Source organism: Atractosteus spatula, chromosome 23 (assembly GCF_055471065.1).
Source record: "Atractosteus spatula isolate fAtrSpa1 chromosome 23, fAtrSpa1.hap1, whole genome shotgun sequence".
Lineage (NCBI taxonomy): Eukaryota > Metazoa > Chordata > Actinopteri > Semionotiformes > Lepisosteidae > Atractosteus > Atractosteus spatula.
Window position 1 is genome coordinate 4,660,438 of NC_142728.1, and position 24,127 is coordinate 4,684,564.

At 38.6% G+C, this 24,127-nt stretch overlaps 1 protein-coding gene across 1 annotated transcript in view; it reads left to right on the forward strand.

The window, feature by feature from the left end:
• Positions 1 to 24,127, forward strand: part of LOC148816084 (pappalysin-1-like) — a 208,895-nt gene that overhangs the window by 149,187 nt on the left and 35,581 nt on the right. Inside the window, exons 15-21 of the mRNA XM_088940554.1 lie at positions 6,070 to 6,253; positions 7,300 to 7,507; positions 11,082 to 11,250; positions 13,457 to 13,604; positions 14,735 to 14,844; positions 21,179 to 21,250; positions 22,987 to 23,085. Coding sequence (XP_088796680.1) covers positions 6,070 to 6,253; positions 7,300 to 7,507; positions 11,082 to 11,250; positions 13,457 to 13,604; positions 14,735 to 14,844; positions 21,179 to 21,250; positions 22,987 to 23,085 — 990 coding nt within the window. The remainder of the gene's footprint in view (positions 1 to 6,069; positions 6,254 to 7,299; positions 7,508 to 11,081; positions 11,251 to 13,456; positions 13,605 to 14,734; positions 14,845 to 21,178; positions 21,251 to 22,986; positions 23,086 to 24,127) is intronic.

Genomic DNA, 24,127 nt, shown 5'->3' on the forward strand with positions numbered 1-24,127 from the left:
CCCTAAAAATTGAATCACAAAAGCTATTTCTTTTTAAAACCTAAAAAGAGCAATGGAAATTTGACGAATTGGGTAATAAAAAGTAAAGTTTTCAGAATGTTGCACTCTTTGTGATTTACCTTTATCGACGTTTCACTGGCCTTAACAGCTTCTACTGTTCTAAACTTCCATCAGTCACTCCATTTTCTAACTGCTTTATACAGTACGAGGCTTTATACAGTACGAGGCTGGAGCCTATCTTAGCAAGTGACAGGCACAAGGTGGGATACACCCTGGACACACTCATACCAGGACCAAATGTTCCCATTAGACAATTATTCTACCAGTATGTTTTTAAACTGTGGGAGGAAACTCACAAGAAAACAGGGAGAACATACAGACTCCATGCAGATAGCACCCCAGGACCAAAACTCTGCCCTGTTTTAGACTACTTCTGTATATTTAAAATTTAATAGAAATAATGTTGGATATAAAATTGTTTTGAGAATGATCTCGTTTTTGAAGTAAGAGATTGCCTGTATTTATAAATATCATACTGAAGACAATGGGCCATTGTGGAGGATGGCAAGCTTCAATTATTGCACGTATCTACATCATAAATTAGGAAGAAAATGCCATCAAAAAATAAGGAAGAAAATAACTGTTTCACTTGCAATTTCTACATTGTGTGTTATTACAAGCTTTATTTCACATATTCAACCACAGATTCTGTGCTGCGGAGTGAATTCATTCCCTTGCCAGTGAATTGTGAATTTCAAGCATCTGTGTTTCACCAAAGCCCTGAGATTGGCATGTTATCTGGAACTACAATGGGGCACACTCTTCTTAATACACAGCGGGTCCCTGTAGAGATATCAGTTAACCCAGAATGCACTAAGTGTAGTGTAAGGAAACAGAAGGATAAATTCAATCTCAGTCTGTCTTCGTCAATAGAAAGGAAATCCCCTCGAAAGATGACTGAATCCACATGTGTTTGTTCACAATGCTATTCTTAATTAACGTCACGTACTGTATGCTGGGGGAATGCGAGGATTTTTTTTTTTGTGGTGTCTGTGTATGTTGGGGGGCAGCCATCAGGATCTACTTCCCCAGCTTAGGACAGGGATTGCAAATGACATTTTACTTTTTGATCAAAAACACCCTGTGTACTCGGCAATTTTCTCGCAGTGCTCATTGACATCCAGTTCAGATCTGCACTGGGTTTAGTAGACGGAAAAAATAACCTTAAAATATTGAAAATGTGAACCCTTTGTAAAAAAAAAAGGTGGAAGGAATAAAAGTTACAATTAAAATATTAACGTGATAGTTTGTAACGGCAATAATGCACTATTATTTTGACCCCATGGGCTTACCCCAGTCAGTATATCCATCTCGCCAGCAGCCTTATGTCCCTGCAACTCACCACTGACCACCCACTGAAGCTCAGCAGGTGTGAGCCTGGTTACTACCTGCATGGGAGACCTCCTGGAGAAAATTAAGGTTGCTGCTGGAAGAGATGTTAGTGGGGCCAGTAGGGGACGCTCACCCTGCAGTTTGTGTGGGTCCTAATGCCCCATTATAGTGACAGGGACACTATACTGTAAAAAGGCACCGTCCTTCGGTTGAGACGTAAAACTGAGTTCCTGACTCCCTGTGGTCATTAAAAATCCTAGGGTGTTTCTCGAAAAAAGTACGGGTGTTACTCTGGCGTCCTGGCTAAATTTTCCATTGGCCTTTACCAATCATAGCCTCCCAATAATCCCCATCTATGAATTGGCTTCATCACTCTGATGAGCATTCTGGCGCCCTGTGGCTGCTATTGCATCATCCAGGTGGATGCTGCACATTGGTGGTGGTGGTGGAGGAGAGTCCCCTTTACCTGTGAAGCGCTTTGAGTAGAGTTTCCAGAAAACAACTATATACTGTAAGTGTAAGGAATAATTATTATTATTTTATTATTATTATATCCGGGGAACAGCTTAGAATTGTTAGGGTTTTATGGTCATTCTAGCAGGTGATGATATACTACCTGTACAACTTTACAAAAAAGAACTCAACAGTTGATTTAGCTTATCTAAAAATACCAAAATACAAAGCTCTGCAGCAATTTATACCACACAATCCTGAAGCATAAGAAATTCAGTATGATTTCACTATCCCTGACTCCGTTCTGTCTCGCAGATCTGAAAATAAGTGAAGGAGCACCAGTGCAGCTAGCCTTCACTTCCCAGTGAGGAAGGTTTTCCGAGAGCACACTAGCTGGTCAGAATGGGTTAGCCATGTCTCTTCATTGTGGGCTGTTGGCAGTTTTCGCTGCTATAAATAGGTGCGGTTTTCCAATTAATCTCGGGCAACGCTACTCCAAAAGCTGGCGGGGGCAGCAGGAAAAATGAAGAGCGGTCTGTGGTAAAGAGATTGGCTTCTGTCTGTGGTCAGCAAGCATGGTTTCCGTGCGGCAGAGCTGGGGGCAGAATGTCTGCCCACCAAAGTATCTTTTCATCACAGCTACCTTGACAATAAGTGGAAGGCAGTCATTGGTAATCAAGTCTTTGGCTTGCAAAGTAGGGCAAACTGAGTTGACTTTTCACTTGTAGAAGTTCTCTGCTGAGCCCCTTGGAGGAGAATGTAAAATGGCACCTATGCTTGGTGAAGAAAAGACAAAATACAGCATTCAGACTCCTTTTTGAAAGAGGACTGAGAACTTCAAAAACACTGTCCATTTCACATGTAGGGTGTCTGGGCCTCACTTGGTAATCTGTAAATTTTCCCTGTAATTTGGCAGATTTCTGTAAATGAATGCGTTTCATTGTTTTCCTGTAATTAAAAAAACAACGACAAATTAACAAGCTTTTCTGCACCATGTTCAGTCTACTGCATTATTTTGTTGGTATGGTTATTGTTTACTCATCTGGAAGACAGCATTATCCATGAGCAAAATTAAATATTTGCCCTTCAGAAACCTGCATTACATTGATGAACAAAACTGCTCTCGGTTCATAAAAGAAGCAACATTTTCCATTTTTATTTGGAACATATCAGTAATTTAAAGCAAGTATTTAGTCAGTAGATTTTAAAATACTTCTACTGATCAGAAGGAATACACCCCATTAGCATGTTTTGCAGACAGTTGAAAAAGTGAAGAACTTTAGAAAAGTATAGCTGGATAATGCCTTCTAGAATCTAAAGGACTTCTCCTGCTATCCTTTGCCTTTAAACTATATTAGGAATACAATTAGTTTTGTATTTAAAATTTAGTTTTCATAGTTGTGATTGGGGAAATATGAGTTGATTAACAAGCAAACATCTTTGAAACTTTTGACATCAAACCAAGACAAGAATAAAGAAAAATGAAGCTAGGGATAATTTATCAATGTTTTATATTTTTTCTAGTACTGTATGTTGCTCATGACACTAAGGAGTGTGAGCAATCACAAATGGTTCATTTGATGCAGTGCATTCAGACCGAGTGAATGCCTTGATTACACCTTGCATAATTTTTCAATTTTTCTGAACAAATCCATATATTAAAAATAAGATGTAAAGTAAACCACCAAAAAAAACAACTAAATGTGGAACTAGTCTGAATCCCTTTTTGTATTCCGTTTCCTGCTGTTTTGCAGAATTGTGTTGGGAGTCCTTTTCCTAGGAAGGCACAGCACATCAGATAAGGATTCCATACATGTAGAATTTTTCCCGGTTTAAAATGTATCTATGCCGAAAGGTTTCTTCCTCTATTTTGGATATGCTCTGATCTGAGCTGCATCCAGCTCATATTGGAAACAAGTGCTTATACAAAAAAATATTCAAACATGAGTAACTTTGAAAAATACAGACTGATCAGAAACAGAAAAAAAAATATTTCTTTTTTTACTTTTTAATTTCCTCATGTAAACATTAGTCATCACAATTTCAAGCTGTTATTATACTGCAAATTGTTGAGTGGCAACAGTATTTCAATTTCATCTGGAATGATTCCTCAGCCCCTGTGTTCAGGAAAAATTCAAAAATGATTTTTCCGTACCTATTAATATACCTGCCTATTCGGGTTATGGTATTTCGTAAATAATGGTTTTCGGTTTCCGTATGTGTCAAATTCTCAAGTCTCAAGATTTGTTGTTTTGTGGTTGTACCTACCCATGCCAAAAGAGGACAATGATATTGAGTCAGAGGAGCCAAAACCAGCAGTGCTCTTTAGTAAAGGACAAGACATGTCCATGCTATGTTTGGCAGGTGATATAAAATATGAATTAGAGGCTTGTGCCACACCAGATCAAAGCGGAGATGTCTAAAAGTAGGTTTTAGAGCTGACAAATTGGGTAATATCTACCCCAAGCACATATCTCAGAAGCTTTTAATTATATATAGGAGGGTTTTTTGAGGGTTCAGCCATTATACTGTCAATGAATGGAAGCCTAGCATCTGTTATCGTGTGCAGAACAATGCATTTTTGTGAATGGAAAAGCTTTGCAGTGTTTCATTGAAACTCAAGCTATTGGTACTGCACCGACTTTTTTTTACATAATGTATCTCATTTAGCGTCATCTTTTTTTCCCACTTTCTGCTTCCCTTGTGGGTTTGTTGTTTGGAGACAATCACCTGTAGAATCATGCCAGTACAAGAACAAAAAAACGAATCATACAAAAATATTGGATTATAACGTAAATTAATCCATTCCTGGAAGTCGACAATTAGGAAGAGATTTGCTGATGTAAAAACATGTCAGGCAGATACAATTACCTGCATAAGCCTTTTTTTTTCCTTTTTAACTTGCATGAAATTACAAAGCTATTCTTTGAACATAAAAAAAGTTTACATAGCAGAATGTAATGCCACAACAAAGAAACAGACTGACAAAGTGAGAACAGTGTGTCAGGCACATAGTTTCTTTTTCACTTGTTGACTATGTTCTGTGATGTACTGTACAGTATGTGATGAATTCTTCAAAAAATTAACCATATTTGTATTGTGCAAAGGATGTCAATTTTGGCAGGAATGATGGCCACCCGAAAGACACTTGTAACTGTAAATTAGAGATGTCTACAACTAGAACTTCACTGCAAGTTTTTAATGGTGGTCTTTGAATGAGGAAGAAGGAACAACTGGCACTCTTATGAACTAATACACAAAATACATTTAAATTTTATTACTGGAGTTTTGTTTAGTACCTAATAATGAAGACAATTATTTATAATTGACTCATTAGAAAAGAACCAGTGTAAAATCATTGAGCGTGCAGTACCTTGCAAAATTATTTAACCCCTTTCCAACATCATCCATTTTGTTGATTGACAAAATGATGTATACATTTATATCTAAAGTGAATATTTTTAATCAAAACGTGAATGCTCAAACTCAAAACATTTATTGGTGAAAGACGCCATAGTAAATATTAGCAAAACATGTAGAACGGTGACTTTATAATTAGTACACTGTACACTTATAATTCAGTAAATTTGAGACATCATTGGAAGGTAGTAAAATACTTTTTGCAGGACAGCGTATTTCTTTGTAATGGGGAGCCACAAACAATTGAACAATTTTATTTGACTGTCAGTAGCACCTAGCAAGTTAAACTGGGATCCGTAATGTTATCTTTTTGATTTTAGCTAATGAGTGGGAGATTTGTCAAGCCTAACAACAGCACTTTCATTGTGGTCTACAGTTCCGTGGGTTGAAATACAGCTGTTATGTGACTCAGAAATATGATAAAGTCATCCGAAACAATGCAGTATTTGCAAGATTATTTTCGATTTTACATTCCCATTGAAACGGAGTTGGTTGAACTATAGTCTTACAGATCCTCTCAGAAATGCTATGGCATGTTCTCTGATGTCCAGTTTTCCCATATTGGGAGGAAAAAATAAAATAATAACCACATCACAAGTATGACTCTCTTACATTAATTTTTTTTTCAGCCCATTAGAATCCTATTTGCATCAGAGAACCCATTTAATGTGTTGCAGGAGGAGGTTGTAGAACATTGGAGCTCTACCATCCATATTTCACAATGTTTTCACGCTGCACAGAGCTGTTTGTGGAGAAGGAGTCAGCTGTTTAAGCCCTGTGTCTGTGTGCATTCCTGCTTTGCAGTCAGATTCCACTGCTACAATCACCTGCGCAGATGGCAAGTGGAACAAGCAAGTGAGCTGTGAGCCAGTGGACTGTGGCAAGCCAGACAAATACCATGTTCATCCAGCCATCTTTCACTTCCCTGAGGGTACTACATATGGCAAGAAATGCACATTCCAGTGTAAGGAGCCAGCTCAGCTAGTAGGTAAGAAAATAACTACTCAAAGGAAGCATGCTGTATGTTATAATACTTTATCAAGCTGTTTCTTAGGGGTGACAAAATGCAATAAAATGCTGTCCTGAATTTTTAGCAATTGTTTCATTTATATAAAGCTTTTCGAATATTGTTAACTATACTCACAACACAGCTTGGAAAAATAAATGCTGTTGAATAGTTAACCACCGTTACATGTCCTGATGTTTACTTATCGTATACCATGGTTAATGTGAGCCTACTCATATTTGTAAATAAGTGCATATTACCACTTTCTAAATGTCATTATCAACTACCAGTATTAATTCAGAAAGTCAAAATGTAAAGGGTACAGTATGTGCCTCACAATGAGACACAAATAAGAAACACATTGACTTAAAGGACTCTAAACAGTGAAAGCCCAGCCACCTCTGGCACGCATAGGATGGTTTATACTGTACAGATCCTGACTCATGATTCCAGAAGCTAAGCAAGGCTTCTGACCAGTATTAGAATTGGAGTCTGAATGTCAATAGAAAAAAAGTTGCTACTTGTAGAGGTGTGGCACTTTTCTCACTTGAGGATTACAAACTCCTCTCCCATTGTGCAGAGTACACTGTACAGTGGCTGTAGGCGGTGCCATCCTTCAGATGAGCCGTTAAACTGTGGTCCCGATATTTTGATTGTTAAAGATCCCATGGCACTGTTTGTAAGCGTAGAAATTCGAACCATAGTGTCCTGACTAAATTCCAAAACGTGTCGCCTCTTTAAAGTTCCCTCTTAAATGGCTAGTTCCCACTTCTTTACCTGATCTGCTGGTGAACAATGTTTGCAGCGTCTCACCCAAGTGGGTACTGCACTTCAGTGATTGATGAAGTGGATCCCCTCCTACATGGGCTATAAAATGCCTATAAAGTGCTTTGGGACACTTTGGAATGAAGAGCTCTTTAGAGATGCAATTATTACTATTGAATGTAGTTATTGTGCTTTGTTAATGAGGACCATGTGTGAGCGGGCCAACTCTGTGGTTTTATTGCCTTTTTTTTTTGTTTTTTCAGGGATGAATAACACTTTGACCTGCATGGAGGATGGTCTGTGGTCTTTCCCTGAAGCCCTGTGTGAGCTGCGCTGTCCGGCTCCTCCACCAGTGCCCAACGCTGTCCTGCAGACCAAGCGCTGCAATGCCACTGGACTGAAGGTTGGCTCGTTTTGCAAGTACAAGTGCAAGCCTGGCTACCATGTCCCCAACACTGATAAACCCAAAAGGTAAAGACCATGTTTGCTGCTGTGTAAGTACGCAGGCCTACAGTTCATAAAAGTGACATTTGCTGTAAAAGAGTAGTAATCTGTGTTTTTTTTCAGTCTTTTGCTTCTCAAGCTTTGACAGTAGATCCTGATCACCCTTGACAGTTGTCACAGTGAACCCTGTCCTAATACTCATAGTCACTTGAAATCAAGTGAACCAGACAAATCTGTTGCACACAAAGTATTATTTAGTTTAGATTTCAAGAGAGTTAAAGAAGTTGTAGAAGAACTACAGTCTGAGGAAGGTCATTCCACAACACTGTAACAGCAACAGAGAAGGCATGGTCACAAAAAGTCCATGATATAGTCCAGGGTACAGTGAGAAGAGGACCAGTCTCAACTGAACAGAGCCTACCGGGGGGGAGTGTAAACATGGAGGAGTTCAGAGATGTATGATGGAGCCAGATTGTTTAGAGCCTTGAAAGTCAGGAACAAGATCTTGTATTGAATATGTGATTTCACAGTCAACAAATGTAGAGACTCAAGTGTACTGTAGGAGTCCGTTTGCTTCCTATAGATTTGTATAATTCTAACACTTCTGTTTAACATTCATTGTCTGCAGAACTGTTTTCCCTAAGGGTTGTGCTGGGAATTGCCCTTCTTGTGATGACTTTTTAAAATGCAAATGCAGGACAGTAATGTGCTTTCTGCCATTATCAAAACCACTTAAGAAGGAAATATCAATGAACTCACGCTCAAATGTTTTGCCTACCATTGTCACTAGTGTTGCTAGCAAATTCCAGGATTGAAGTTGTTGGCTTTCTCTTGTTGCTGTTTAATCCATATCCACCCTTCTACAACCCATCCCCCAGAAATAATACAGAGTAGGAAAAATCAGCTTGCTGTACAATAAAAATGAACATTTCATAAGCTTCACTGTGAAGTTTCATATTCTATGATTAAACATTTTCACAGGCACTTGGCAGTGTTTCCCCTGAAGGTCTGTGTAAACTGATACTAGCTAAAACAATTGCAGAATATGTCATTTTCTAATTTAGTGTTTATTTCCAGCTGATTAATAAGTAGTGACTTTTTTTTTCAATCAAGTCCCTTCTCAAAAGACGGAAAAACAGATTGGTTTCATTCTTTTCAACCAGACAAAGTTATAAGGGTAGGGCACCAGTCTCCTGCTGTTAGGGATCCAAAAAGAGTGAAATCCAATTGTGTAAGTGTTTAATAAAGGCCTAAACCACTGCCACGTTTCCTAAGAATTAAAAGAGAAGAAATAAAACTCCTTTCTGTAGCTTGTAAAGAATGATCATATGTCTGCTGCTGAACTGGTGCAATGCCGGGCTTACCACAGACTATAGCACAAGCTGTCGTCACGTCATCAGTTCTCACCAGAACAATGAGGGTCAACAGGAGCAAGTCAAAGGAGTGCCCCCCTAAATGGAAAAGGAAGGAAAAATCTCTTACAGCCAAAACTCTAAGCATTCAGTTACACTGTTAACGAGTCTGTCATCTTGCATTACTTCTGTGTTTGCCAATATTAACCATTACCCAAACGTTCTGCCAGTTGTTTCTTGGGTAATGCTGTAGAATAACTGACACTACCTCCAAAGCAGCACTCTTTTTAATAAATTGTCCTCTGTCAAGGGAAGAACTCTTAATCCAAGTAACACCTGTAGTAGAGATGTTATCACATCAAAGGTGTGAAGAACAGAAATCTAACATCAGTTGTTAGGGAAACTAAGAGTTTCCTAGACGATGGAAATCACCTCTTCTCCCTTCCTGTAAATTCCAGTTACTTTCATCTTTTGAGATTGTCACCCTTTGATGAAACATGAGTCTATCAGTTATTTGATGTAGTGCCTATGCCTGTGTTATTACTCTTTGAAGACTTATATTCAATTCAGGGCCATGAAAGCAGGTTTTGATTTCATACCAGAGTCAACCAGTAGCATGTTGCAATATGCGCAGGTGAGGGCAGGGATGAAAACCATTACCAACTTTCTTGTAGAAGGGTTGTGTACAAATGAAATAGAGTAGACTCTGGCCTTCCTCACAAACCAGTTTGCCATGGCATGACATAGGACAACACTCTGAGGTAGTGAAGCAAAAGTTGTATCTGTAAAAAGACAATAGAAGAGAGGGTCAGGATCTTTGAGTCAGGGAAATGGACTTCTAAGATTATTCAGAAAAGGGATTGTGTCTATTGTTATCAGTTAAAGTTCAGGCTGCACAATTCTGGTTTATGAACAGCAAAATCCTCCGTGGTGAGATTCACTCTTGTCACGAAATATCTGAGGCTCTCAATCTATGTATGAGCCAAGAGAAGGAAAAAGAACAGGACTTGAATATAGTAAAATTCAGTGGTGATGAATTCTTTGTGGTAAGCCTTTGCTACTGTAGGTGAAGTCCCCACTCAGTAACACTGCCTTATAGTCACTCAGGCAGACAATGTGGTATTTGCATCCTGTGAAAAGCATTGGATCAGGGAAGCATTATAAAGTGTTTGGGAAGTGCAGAACATTGCTAGAAAAACATTTTCTTGCTTCCATGACCTGAGATCATTTTAGCAGAAATGACTTGTGATCATAAATTACACAGAAAGTGAAACAAAACAACTAAATGCAGGTCAGGCTTTCTGTACTTCACTTGAGTTCTGAAGATGATATATTTCATACCCTACACATCAACAATGATAACAATTGCATGTAATGATAACCTGCAAAGCAGGAACAGCTTTCATATACACAAAATTAACTTTTCCAAAGATATTCTTATTCTGCGAGCAGATATAGGAGTGATATTGAATTCAATTTTTTCACGTGATATTCAGAGGAAATATCACCCCACTATAATAGAACCCACATGCTGCCTGAAGGATATTTGTGGTGTGTTTGTACTTAGCAAGTTTGTGATTTGAGTCTTTGGAGATTGGTGATCAGTGCTGTTGCAGGACTTTTTTTTTTAGAATGGTAGACCACAAGCTTCTAGTCTATGATCCTTTGATTAAAGTGTTAAGGTGTCACCATAAATCTTTGCTGAAGGTCTGTGCTCTGGAAAAAACTTCACTATCCCTATTAAAACAAAAAAAGTAATTAAACTGCTAAGTACTGTTCTGGCTTTTGGCAGCTGGAATTGTCAAGTAAAATGCACTCTTGATTAATGAATTACTTGCATTTTTGATTTCATCCCAAAGGACATCAAAGCACTTTACACATAGAAAGGTCCCCATTTCATCTTCTACTAGCATGCAATATGTACCTGAGCAACACATAGCAGTCATTCTGCATCAGCAACCATATCAGCCACCCATCAGGTGAAAAATTGAGAAAGTACTTCATTAATTGAATTAAGAGGGAAATTGAGGAAAACAGAATGTATAAACTGGGGATTTAACAACACTCCTATTCTTTCAAATAGTGCCATGGGACCTTTAATGTTCAGATAGTCAGCTGAATGTCTCATCTGAAGGACAGCATCCATGTGGTGCAATTGTTTTGAGTTTTCTAGTCCAAAGAGAAAGACGAGGGTCACCTCCAGGTTCACCAACACGCCTGAGATCTGATCTGCCTTTTTTGTTTCTAAGGAGGGCATTTAAGAGGCAGTGTACAGAGGACGGGAGCTGGCAGGAAGGTTCCTGTGAGCCAGTGACGTGTGAGCCTCCTCCTCCCATATTCCACGGTGTCTATCAGTGTACAAATGGGTTCAAGTTCAACAGTGACTGCTGGATCAACTGCAATGGAGCCAACCATACTGTAAGTCAGCACCCTCAGCATTGCAGACGTCCAGAGCTTTTGTGGTTGTTACATTATTTTGCTTTTCTTTGCCAGCTTTCAGTTAAATCACAGCTTTATATACAGTATCGTCCCATTTATTTTAGAACATAGAGGAAAAAGGGTATAAAGAGCACAATACCCAAGACCTAAGTAATCTTTATATATGTACCTCTATAGATTTCATTTTCATTCTCCATTTGGGAAACTTACAATAATACAAGTCCATTGCCCACAATAATCCATTGCCTGTGCTCCACCTATAGTTCCCACATACCACGCGTCTGTCAAACAAGCAGACTGTCGTCAATCCCATCACAAGATTTTCTCCTACCTGCTTTACCTCACAGCTGGAAGCTCTTTAGCCTGCTGAAAAAGAGAAGTGGCATGCCAAGCGTGCTGCCAACAGCGTTTCTTTGGTGGAAAAGGAAGATGTCATTTTAATTTGATTGTAAAAAAAACCTGCTATAATCAAGCAACCAACAGTAATTCTGCAAACCTGCCGAGATGACAGCTGAGAGTTATACTGCAACTCAGCGCTGCCCTTTCATAGCTTTCTATCATAGCTTTGTTTTTAATGGTAACAGAAACTAACCCAAAGCATCTGTTACTGTTTAACTCTGAGGTTAAAAAAATCATTCTGTGACCGAAAAGGGCACAAGATAGAAAAAGCTTCATTTTTTGTTCCCTCTTGTGACACGGACCACCATCTGAATACTTAGATGTGTCCATTTACAAGCAGACAGGCACTTAAATTCAGCTCACAGTTTCAAATCATAAAACACACTTCTTTTTAACAAATGATTTACAAAGGCATGAATGTTCCAAATTAGTCTCTTAATTTCTCATCTCTGTTTTCCCCCAACACAGACCATTTTAGTTCATCTACTGGATTTTTTTGCAGCTGTAAGGAATAGTAATCCTTGCAATGCAACAAGTGTTTCAGCTGTTTGGCCACAAATGATCATTGCATGACTAATGTGGTTTGGTGTGGAAACAAGTGTCTAAGGATTAAACAAGCAGTGTGGATTGAATTTCCCTCTGTATTCAGCATTTTGATTAAAAAGCTCAATAAATTTTCAATTAAGGCTAGTGCATCTTAGCCTTTGTTTTTGACTGATTTGTCAGTAGTTCATGTTTTACCCTGCAGGGGTTTATATAGTAAGTCACCTGTAATCACGTTTTTTTAAACATTAGGAACACTTGTACGTAAATGATCAATTAAGCAAGTAATTAAGGAAGCTGGATATGGAAGTCTGAATGATCTTCTGAGTTTTGTCTTAAAAACGTTGTTCTCTGCATTTCTTAATTAAAACAATATCTGTTTAACTGATCAAAATTAATTAAATTGTTCTAGACCTTGGAAATTCATGAATGAATGGCCTCATATAAAACTTACTGAATAATTACAGTTAAGTATAATGTTATGAATTTACATTATACATGGTTTTAATGCAAAAAGAAAATTCCTTCTTATGTGACCATAACAAGGTTTTCTAATATTAGTAGCACTTTCCTGTGTCTAATTAGGAATCTGTTTCCTTTGGAATATCCTTTGGGAAATTTTGTTACTGAAAATGGATTCATGGATCATCAGCACACCAGTAGTCTTACAGTGTATTAAAAAAAATATTACAATCTGCAGTAGTACAGTATATTGTACTATGAGTGTTCCTGGCAGACAGTCAATGCACCCATGACATCATAAGCTTAATGGCTGAAGTCCCTAGCACTTGCTCAATTAAGAGGGACCCTTGGCTGTAGCCTCTGATTAATAGAGATTTTCCTGCATTAGAACACCAGAGCAAATTAACTTTCTAAATAAAATTAAATATGGCATAGCTTTGAAGTGGCTGCTGTCAAGCACCTAAATTATACGTACCAGGCTGACCCAATTAAAACTGCGCTTAATTGGGCCTCCATTTTTAAATTGATTAAAACGTTTTCAGGGGTGGCATTTCATCATTGGTGTTGCCAACTGCAGTGACCAAATGTGCGGATGTGATCTTCCATGAATCTTCAGCAGTCATTTCCAAAGGAGAGTATTGGTGTAATGTAGATAAATCGATAGACTTTTATACGGTCAGTTAGAACTCATAATAGTTCAAAAAGGGAAGAAGGAGACTGTATCACAGTTTGCTTTGCACAGTAATGGTGTAATAATGTGTCTCTTTGGGACTTTATTTAGGGGCCACCTACCAGTGTGATCCGCTGCAGGAAAGATGGCAATTGGACGGGCTCATTCCGTGTCTGCCCACAAGTGAAGGGACAGTGTGCATTACCCCAGAATCTCAGCCCCAGCATCAGAGCTAGCTGCAAGAAAGGATACAGTATAGGTGCGTGTTCTTTTACTCGCATATTTTAGCTCAAGGTATGAGTACAGAACATTTTTACTTGGAAGGCCAGGGGTCTGTTTTGCTCATCTCATCTCAGTTAAGGTAGTTCCAAGTGGAAGGTCACCTACATCCTTGTTGTCTTGCCCTGCTCTTCATTTGTTCGTGGGAAAGTCATTCCTCAGAACAGTTTAGGTGCAGGAACGAGCTCACCTTCCCAAGCACTGATCCCACCTGACCTGCATAGATCTTTGAGAAAAGGTAATGACAGGAAAAGAGGTGTGGCTGCCCACACTAATGCATGAGGTCTAATGAGATGGGACGTTTTGATAGCATTGCTGCAGGTGTGTCTGTGCTTACCTGGAAGATCTTATCAACAATCATGTGTTTTAACTAAGGGTGTTGATTTGAAATGCAAAGCTTTCCTCCAGTGGGAATTTAAGGTAGTGCAACTTTGGTCCTGACTGAGAAAAGTCTGCAACCTGCTCAGAAATTCATGGCATGACCTACAGGTACTGTACAAGTAGGTACAGTATAATCTGACTCCTGTACAGCATAATGTAAGTGTTGTTTAATGACTAAAGATAAAGGGGTCTAGGTGAGAATGGAATGTAGATATTCTTGAATAAAATCACTGAATAATAACAAAATGGAAGGCAGGACCCGGTTAGACAGTTAAACAGTTTTCAGATTTTCAAAACTTTTAATGGACAGGGTAAGTAGTGGAGTAATTAAGTATACTGCAGTACAACAGCTTGACGGTAAGTTTGCCTTTTCCACAAACATGACTATAAGAAACGATACCAGTTAAAACAGGTCATTGAGTACATCGTTGTTGATTGGTTTGCTAGCAATGTAATGATCAAAGCATCTCCTTTGTTGAAGGGTCTCAGGCAATCTTTTTCAGCAAATATGGCTGACTATTATATAAACCATAACCAGCCGTGCAAATTCACTTGTCAGATGTATTGTACTGTAATTGGGAATTGTAATGACCTAAAAAAGAAAACTTTTTATCTTCGATTAGAGCAGAATTGATCACTACTCAATTCTCAGATGTGTTTATTTGTAGTTCCATTGTAGGCTTTTCTACCCACCTTAAAATTCACGGTATTTTCTCCCTTATCACTTAGGGGCAGAGTGCGAGCTGTCCTGCAAAGACAGGAACAGCAATGTAATCATCTTGCCACGCAATATGACAGCGGACACAGTGGAACACTGGAGGAACCCGCCTAAAGTCAAGGTGCGTTAGTGTCCTTTGGATTATTCATTTGATTTTTAAAGGCAGTACGAAATATAAAAACGACCCATTCCATTTTATCAATCTGACACTAGTGGTTCTGCAAAGCAGAAGAAAATATGTTGTCCAACAAAAACTACGATTTGAATGTAAGGATTCTCAGAATGTAAATGAAAGTCTGGCATGCCAATATGCTTCCATGTTAATAGCAATTTCAACAGCAATAGTAGAGAACTGCTACTTACATTTCATTGTATTAAGTGACTTTGGTGTGATGTTCCAAATGAATCATATTTAATTTTGACACCAGCAATACATTTTACCTACGAAGAGTAGTTAGTTTTCCTTCTGGGATAATACTTTGGAATTCTTTACAAATACCAAATTTTGTAACGTTTTAAGAATCCCTTTTGCCTAGCCAGTTTGAGCACCCGGAGCTAATGCAAAAAACATCATAAATAGAATGTTTTGTTGGTCTCAAATTCTCTGCTATTGTTGACAACCTCTACATTGAACCAATTGAAAGCATGGTGGAGTTGTGTGCGACTCCACATAAATGTGGCCAACAAAAAATATTTTAGGTGGATTCTAAATCTATTTGGTATACTCCTTCAGCAATAATTGCAACAATTGAGTTCATGACAGTTCAATTTAGCTAATCCAATATTCTTCTAGTGTTAAGATTTTTGCCCAATTGCCTCTGGTCTCTGCGAGAATGAAATAAAAATGAACCACCTTTTCCTCGAGCCTGTGGTAGCTGCACATTTGGCACCTGCACTGAATGTGTATAGGATTGGCCCTGGTATAGATAAAAAAAAACTTAAAAGCTAAAAAATACCACAATAGGAATCCACAAGAAAAAGTGTACATACATCCTGTTGATACATTATAATACTGTATGTCTTACTGGAGTAATTGAAGACATGCATAGTTCCTCTTCCAATGTGAATATTGCCATAACAGTTATGCTTCAGTCCTGAGCTCTTCAGACTTGAAAAAGCTGTGAGGAGGTGTGTCTGTGGAGCTCCAGCCAAGCTGGTAGAGCAGACATTCATTAGCATCAAAGTCAATTAATTCATCACTGTTACCAGTCTTCAGAATTACAAAATTGTTTTTGGCCTGAGCTGACTGGTACCCATTCTTTCACTGATGATGAATTTCTGCTGTAGCCTTTGGAGTTAAACATTCTGTATCTTAATTCAAATAACAAATTTATTGAAGTGCACATACAATGATGAGTCATTTATAGGCTAGGAGAAAAATTAAATTACTTCACTGTAACCAGCTCTTTTTTTTCTTTACTTTTGTGCAGAAAACATTACATAAACCTGATTGATTACATACAGTATACAACTTCCAATTTCATTTAAGAAAGTCATGCCACTCAATAATGTGTGCTCCATGAACAAGCAAGAAAAGACTGGGGTATCAGAAATGCATTTGACCTTGCTATGACTGCCGGTGAAAATAAACTTTGATACAATATGTATATTATTTATTAAGTAATTTTGATCAAAAAGTGAAAAAAATTATCAATAGTAAGCTGAGAGGTTAAAATGGTCCAGCAGTTTTAGCCGAGCTGAAATCAATAGTGCTTCAGTGTCTCCAGCTTCTTGCATTTTGCCAACTGGTGTCAATCGATGGATCTGTTTGGACAAATATTAGAACTACAATCCCACAGCACCAGTTTCTTACAGGCTAACGTAACCCCCTGTGCCACCCACCATACGTATCTTGTACTCCAACGGAGAGATGCACTCAAAGTCGTGATCATCTGTCTTCTCATGTAGTGATACACCTCATGATCCAAAGAGCTCAGCACTGTGAGAGACAACGGACCCATGCAGTGTGATTTAATTATGACGCAGTTTAAAAATAATTGCAAAGAGACAAACATGGTGCCAGATTTGTCTGGGGTTACATTTTACTTTGTAATGTAAATTCCCAGTAACATCATTTAAGTGTCTAAAAAAACCTGTAAGACTTTCAAAACAAGACTAAAAAATGTTGTTTTAAATGTGGTCTACAGTAATAAATATACACCTACTTCTGGATGACTATTATATTTTCCCCTTTGAAATGGAGCTGCACCTCACTTCATCCACTCCTAGTTGATTACAGGCGTTGCCCTGTTGCTGACAGCGTTGGACCACAACCCAGTTCCCAGCAATCGAAGCCATGCTGTGGCAATTGTTACTCACTGGTTTTATTGTTAAAATACAATCAGGACCTGGAATTATGATTACGAACTCAGATTTCTGTAAAGTGGGCTTTTATTATCAGCAGTGGAAAAAGTCTATAATCCTCATTTACGGACCCTGGCAGCTTCTGAATTCGAACCGTTATTGTTTTCTCACACAGCAGATGAGGGCTGAGTCACGGGGCAAGGATATGCTTAATAAGACACACTTCTGTGGCTCTGAATTTGTTTTAAGCTTACCTCACACCCCTCCCTTTGTACTGCAAAAGTCCATGTTTGCTGCATTAGATAGGTTCCTGTTTGCGTATGTATTGCTGGCAGTAGCTACCACAGACACCACTGCAATATGATTCAGACTTATGATATCTGGGGAAAGTAAAGGATGAGCAATTATCCTGAATTCATTTCCTGTATTCTCAGTCTTGGAGGAGTTTTGCCTTAACCGATGGACAAAATCTAAATAGACAGGCCTGATCAGAAACAGCAACTGATTTAATTTACTTTTTAAATGTACTATTATCAACAGTGCTACAGTATGGGACTGTAAATTACTTAGACAGGTCAGAGTTCAAATGTCATGTTTTTTTTTCCTCCGCCTCTCCCACACTTTGAATGCATGTCAAAAGCAGAGGTGGCAATTCATTACATTTGTAACGTGCTTTTCTCTCTTGTCGCTGTAGGTGCTAACTGAATTTAAATTATTACTTTGTTTGACTTTTACCGCAAGTCCTTTGTGTCAGCCTCAAATAATTTCTCAGGTAATCGTTTTCGAACTTTTTGCTGACTGAACTGTATCAAGAAATACCTCCGTTTGCAAAAGTGAGCACTTTGGCAGTATTTGGACACCTGAGACAAGGAATGTTTGCAGAGGTCAGGCAGGCCCAGTCTAATGAGGATATTTTATCCCTTAGCATGTTATTTCAGTTGCCAGTGCAAGGAGAGGCTGGCTCATTGTATGTAGTGAATCACACTGAGGACAAATGTGTCTTATACCAGCGCATGCTAATTAAGACGTACTGTATCTATGAGCTGCATAAGTAAGTGTGCTTCATTTAGCTACAATCTAAAGTACTGTCATGTTGCAGATGTTTAAAAAAAGCATAAACCCCAGTTTACATAAGTGTATGATCAGCCATGACCAGAAGTGGCATTATCAAAAGGATGTGGCTCGGAAATTTTTGATAACACAAATGAATGATGAACCTACATTTTGTGGCTTTGTTAAATTCGGTAAGCCAATGATACGTTAAAGAGCGATCTTGATAAAATTAGCTTTCAAATCTAAAGTCTTATAGCAGACACTGATATATAATTTGGGGAGTATTTGCTTCATTCTTTACTTTTTATTGGATATTATTTATTAGATCTGACCATTTTGTGTACGGTCCCAGTTTTGTTAACAATGAGAAATCTGAACTGAATTGAAGTGGTAATAGAATGACTGTTAACAAATATTAGTTGAAATATCGAGGAAGATTCTTGAGGTGCAGTGTGAGCTCTTTAGGCTTTAGTGCTTAAGGTTCTGTGCTCCAGATAGAAGGGTTATGGGTTTAAATCCTCTTAAGATGTAGCTGTTGTATCTTTGTGCGCAGTTCTTTTGTCAAATTACTGTAGTGCGTGTTCTAATATGTAAATGGGCACTCACATAATCACTGTAAATTATAATTTCTTCTGAAGTTATAATATTGAGTTACGTATTGATTGTGTTACATTTTGCTGCTCTGGTTGGCTTTTGATTAAATTGTAGGTGGATTTTTTTGTATTCAGTTTTGGAATCACCAGACCTTAGTGTAGCTTTCAGAAAGAACTTGCTTTCGTAGAAGTGATTTTCTTAAATTAATTGCTAAAGAAATATTTTAGGTATTATCACAAACCATATGAGGAACGTATCCATGATTTGCCTCTCAACAGTAGTATATAGAAATAAGAGCATTAGTCAGGGTAGTTATATCGTCAGAAGTCATCATAATCTGATTCCCAGGGAGGTGTTTGCGGAAATATCCAGGCAGTTATGGCTGTCGTTGTTAAGAACATTTTTGCTGTATCCCTGACCCTAATACACACATACACACACCTCTCCCTGTGTGCTTCCACACACACAACCGAGGTGCAGGTGGAGTAGCCCGGGCCTGACTAAGGGTGGAAAATCTGAAACTGTCGGAAAGAAAAACAGTCTGATACAGATAGTATAAAAGTCTTTTTAATAAATGTCAGGTAAACCTCAAAAAGCACTGAACTTTACAGGAACTATAAAAACAAGCTGGGGCTCCCCACCAGACGGTTTAAATTAGCCCTCATGTAAACATGGGGCAGGCAGCGGTGCGACACTGAACACTAATTGTGTATGGATGTCCTGAACAGGGGGCTCGGCAGCTCTCTTCCACGACTCGACAGCCAAGACGTACGAATTTCTTGGAAATATAGTGTTTATGCTTTTCATTTCATGGCCTTATGGATTCCTGATCCCCATCATTATAGTCTCTCTGAAAAGTCTACCTGTGTACCAGGGCACATTGAGAGAGCTGTAGTGCCTTCTCTCTGGGACCGTTAAAGGTTGTGGCATTTAATGTTGAGACCTATTTCGGACTTCCGAAAAATACTTTTTAAACCTTAAAAAAGATAGTGTAGGCTGCACGTCACTTTAAAAAATACGTCCCAGAGCAGTTACTTCACTAGATATCAATGTGTTGTACTACAGGAACCAGCAGCTAACCGCATGTTTTTCAAACCTATTTCCACTGGGGCAAAATTAGCTCTGCTTTGTATCTCCAGCCAATTCTCAAAAAATGCTGTGTGCGAGAAAAAATAAATTCTGTTTCATACTAATATTGTCCACGTCAGAAAGGACACCTTTAAACTTTTCAGCAGCTGGAGAGCAAACACAAGCGTTGAAGATTACCATATAAACATTTTTGAGGAGAATAGGCACATAGATTGTTCACAGGTTTCGTTTTGAACTACTGCCAGAGTCTTGTGGCAGTAAAAACAATTAAGTACTATCATTAGCACTGTTACAGCAGGAGACCCAAGCTGTCCAATATCTTAATATCAGATAGGAGTGAATGTACCGAGCTACAAAATATAAAAAAATAAGAATGATCTGTATTAGAATTTCTGCATGGAATTTTGAGAAATCAGCACAGTACACAATGTGTAGGTTCACTCTGGCTACGGGTTTGTGGTTTTTCTAAGTGTCTTCTGATTGGTTCGCTCTGTGCCAGGGGGTCTTTCTTCCAAAACTTCTGAATGAATGTTTCACCGCGAGATGTACTGTAGAACAGGTTTGTGCTACATCGCTCTAACATGATTTCCAAACATCCGGAACTGTCAAAGTCCTGAACAGTTATGCGACCTGTTACCTGCGCGTCCCAGCAGTAACGGCAGTGTCCTGCTGATTTCACGCGCTGGCCTGGACTCCCTCACGCCAGCTGTACAGCCACATCACCAGGAAGAGAGGCAGCATGTGTGAGATGGAGCTAAACAAAAACATGCCCTGTGCCCTCCAGCCTTCTCACAAGTGGCTCTGATGAAATCTTAAAAAAAAAAATCTAATTGAGACTTTGGACTGGCCTATTTTTTTTGTTGTTGTTGAAGCCCTCACCACCCCACAAAGCCTTTTAGTCACGCAATGTGTTGAATTAAAAAGATACATGAAAAAATACCACTTCCCATCTAAAGAATGCAAAGTCAAAGGTGAAGTTGAAGGTATGTGTTTGTACAAGAGGATCATCACAAAGCTGAAGTTATGTAGAGTACAGGTTTTGATTTTTTTTCGATCATATGGAGGCACAACAATGCTTTGGCACAGGAATAAAGAGACAAAGGCAGTGAAAGTTTATAATGTTTTGTGAACATTCCTTTCATCCTGTGTTTGCTGTGACTCCCCTTCCAGAGGATGGCCCGTGTGACTTTGTTTATATCTTTGTGGGCTTAACTAGAAATAACATGATAGGGCACACGGAGAGAGGAAAAAATGAAATATTTTCCTTGCAGATTCTTCTTGGATTACCTTTAACACTTGGGACAGGATCCCAGCTTCACAGGAGACCTTTGTTTGTATTATTTGTTGTATGTGTGTGGGTTTTTCGGGGGGATTTTTAATGTTCTGATGTTTTTTCTGTTCTCCTCTCCTACCAGAGTATTGTCTGCACAATGGGACTGAAGTGGTATCCACACCCCGAGGCACTTCATTGTATCAAAGGCTGTGAGGTAAGGCTGTGAAGTTAAAGTGGCATTAACTTTATATGAGATCAGAATGCCTCCTGCTTTAAGAGAGGGGAAAAAAAGGAATCCAGTGTTAGTGATTTCAATTTTGTTTGAGTGACGCTGTTAAAAATCTACAAGGAGGCAAATGAAGTCTGACTTCTGGAATTTAAGCTGGTTTTAGATGGTGTATTCCCTTCAGTGTTTACTTACCGAGAGGCCTAGTTTGGTCAGGATCTCTGCAGGTCGTATAGAGCACGACAGGTAGGCTGACACCAAACAGGCACAAGTCGCTTTGCAGCAAAACAGATCGCATCCCAAGACTCAAAAGGCAGAGCAGGGGGAATTTTAAAGTGCACAGCAGCAACAGTAAAAATAAAGGGGAGTTAGAAAGAATAACTTTGAATGTTTTTTTTTTTCAGAGAAAAGGATTGGGCTGTGGGAGTAGGGCTGTGCCATGTTGCTGAAGCTGATACTCTGGTTTATTTTAAGAAATGGCTGGATGAGTTCCTTGTACCAGTTGGAACCTAATGGCCTCATCTCATTTGTAATCTTTATTGTGGTCATGTTCTTAAGCTGTGGTGAAATCTTATATTTTCTGTACATTGTGTAATCAGGAGGACATTCTGAGGATCAGGAGGTGGTTTATCTAGTGTTCCGTTCTTTCATTTCATTCCCTATTGGCAGCAGATTGTTTTCTTAGTCTAGTTTTGCAGACTTCTGTGAAATAATTCAGTAATTCTATATTTACCTTCTTATAATAACTAGTCAGTAATAATAGTTAACTTTAATCACTAGTTTCTTCATATGATTATTTTTCAGAAACAAAATCTTTTATACGCATTTAAAGTACTGGAACTAAAGAATATTCCAGTAAAAAAAAAAGAAGTAAAATATATTTGATAAATTCTCTTAACCAGTACAGTGCATATTCCATAAGTCAATCCTGGCCTTTCACTTTATTTGGACTTATTGACCCCAGAGTGAAATTTAATTGTGGAAGCACTGTAAGAGATCGAAATCAAGAAACAGAAGTAAACTGGAAGAATGTGAAATGAAAGGGGGCTCGTTTTGTTGTGTACTTTCACGAGAAAAAAAAAATCTTTCTTACATTCTGGCCACAGGATTCAGAATGAAATTGTTCTCATTTTTCCTCAGCCAAATCCTGATTCTGGAAGGATTTCCTCAGTCCATTTTAGGTCATGATAAAGGTCGTTTGAGCCAGTAAAACTCTGCATGTGCATTGGGCAACCTCTTGTGTGTTTGCCTAAATGGAAGGGTATACCAGTTCCTGTCAAGGACACATATAAATTGAACTGGCCATTAGTTTCCTATTAAAAAGAAGCTTCTTTGACCCACCATAGCACCTGTTCAATTTCTCCAGGACAAGAAAGGGAACAGACCTGCTTTTACATACATATTCTGTATAATCTGTGTGCAAAACTATGTTCCTGTATGTATGTACTCTTGCACTAGTGAAGACTCACACAAGCAATCTTTATTTTTTTGTGATCTCATTGATAGCTGTTGCTTTTAATGAGAACAAAAAGTGAAAACCAGGAAAAGTACAGAGTGTAGCTAATAAAAGTGTTTTGCTTATGTTTTTACTTCCCTCTTGGCAATCGAAGAGGATCGGGATTTTGCATGCTGGGCAACAGGCACGAATAGTTGTACAGGTACTCAATTGGGTCATCGGGTTCGAAAGCTATCATCATCTCTTGTTTTGGTCTTTCGTCCCACAGCCCTTCATGGGTGACAACTACTGTGATGCCGTCAATAACCGAGCGTTCTGCAACTATGATGGCGGTGACTGCTGCCACTCCACCGTGAAGACTAAAAAGGTAGGCCCAGTCTCCGTCTGTATCTTTCTTTTCTACATGAAAATATGCATCTGCTTTCCCTTTCTCTGTCTTCCGTTGTCTATATTCCCCATCTCCCTGTTCTATATAACAAAATGTATGCAGCTTTCCTCATTTTATCCATTATTGAAAAACGAGTTGGAGTAGTGGCACCGAGCCCGAGAGCAGACATGAACAACAGGCAACATGAAAGGCAAGAGGATATGGAACAGCAATAAAATTGATATATACTGCTGTAACTCCTATTTTCTTTCTGAAAGTAAAATGTCCTCTTTAACATGGAAACCCACAAAACAAGGGAGATATTATTTGGTTCTGTACGGAGTGTGCATCTGGTTCTGTGGATATCTTGGCCAAGGTCTTGCATCCTTTTATTGTAGGAAATTTATCGGCTTCATGAATTTGAGCTTCTTCCCATTTTTTAAGAATGATTATAGTTGCATCATAACAAGATAGTACCTGCTTTGCCAGATGGTGATTTTCAGTGGAACAGAGAGAACCATCCCTTTCCTCTTGTTCCTCTGGTCCGCACTACAAAGCCATGAAGTGTTGTCATTTTCCAAGCACTGTTGGTACTGTACCTACAGGTATGCATTTCATAAGCAGAACGTTTAGCCTCAAGAGAGGGCCCCAGTGGAAAACTATACTGGCAGATTTAAAATAGCAAAACACCTACAGTATTATTAGCTGAGACTCCCAAAGCATTTGATGTCAATCTGATGCTCTGACTTTCTATTTTGAGGATTTATGTCTTCTTTTTTGTTCTTCCAGATAATTTTGCTCAGGTATTCCACATTTAAAAAAAAACATACTTATTGCACATATGAAATACTGTTATATAAACTGTAGGTGAGACGTGGGACGTGTAGTTGCCATATTACTATTAAGGTGGAGAGTTTTTTTTTCAGACTGAATTTATAGACATTTTAATTTAAAGGCCTTCTCATACCATTTTTTCTTGCATTATTTTTATTAATGAAATGATTGTTCTTTATCACTAAAGGCATTGTACCGCATACTGACT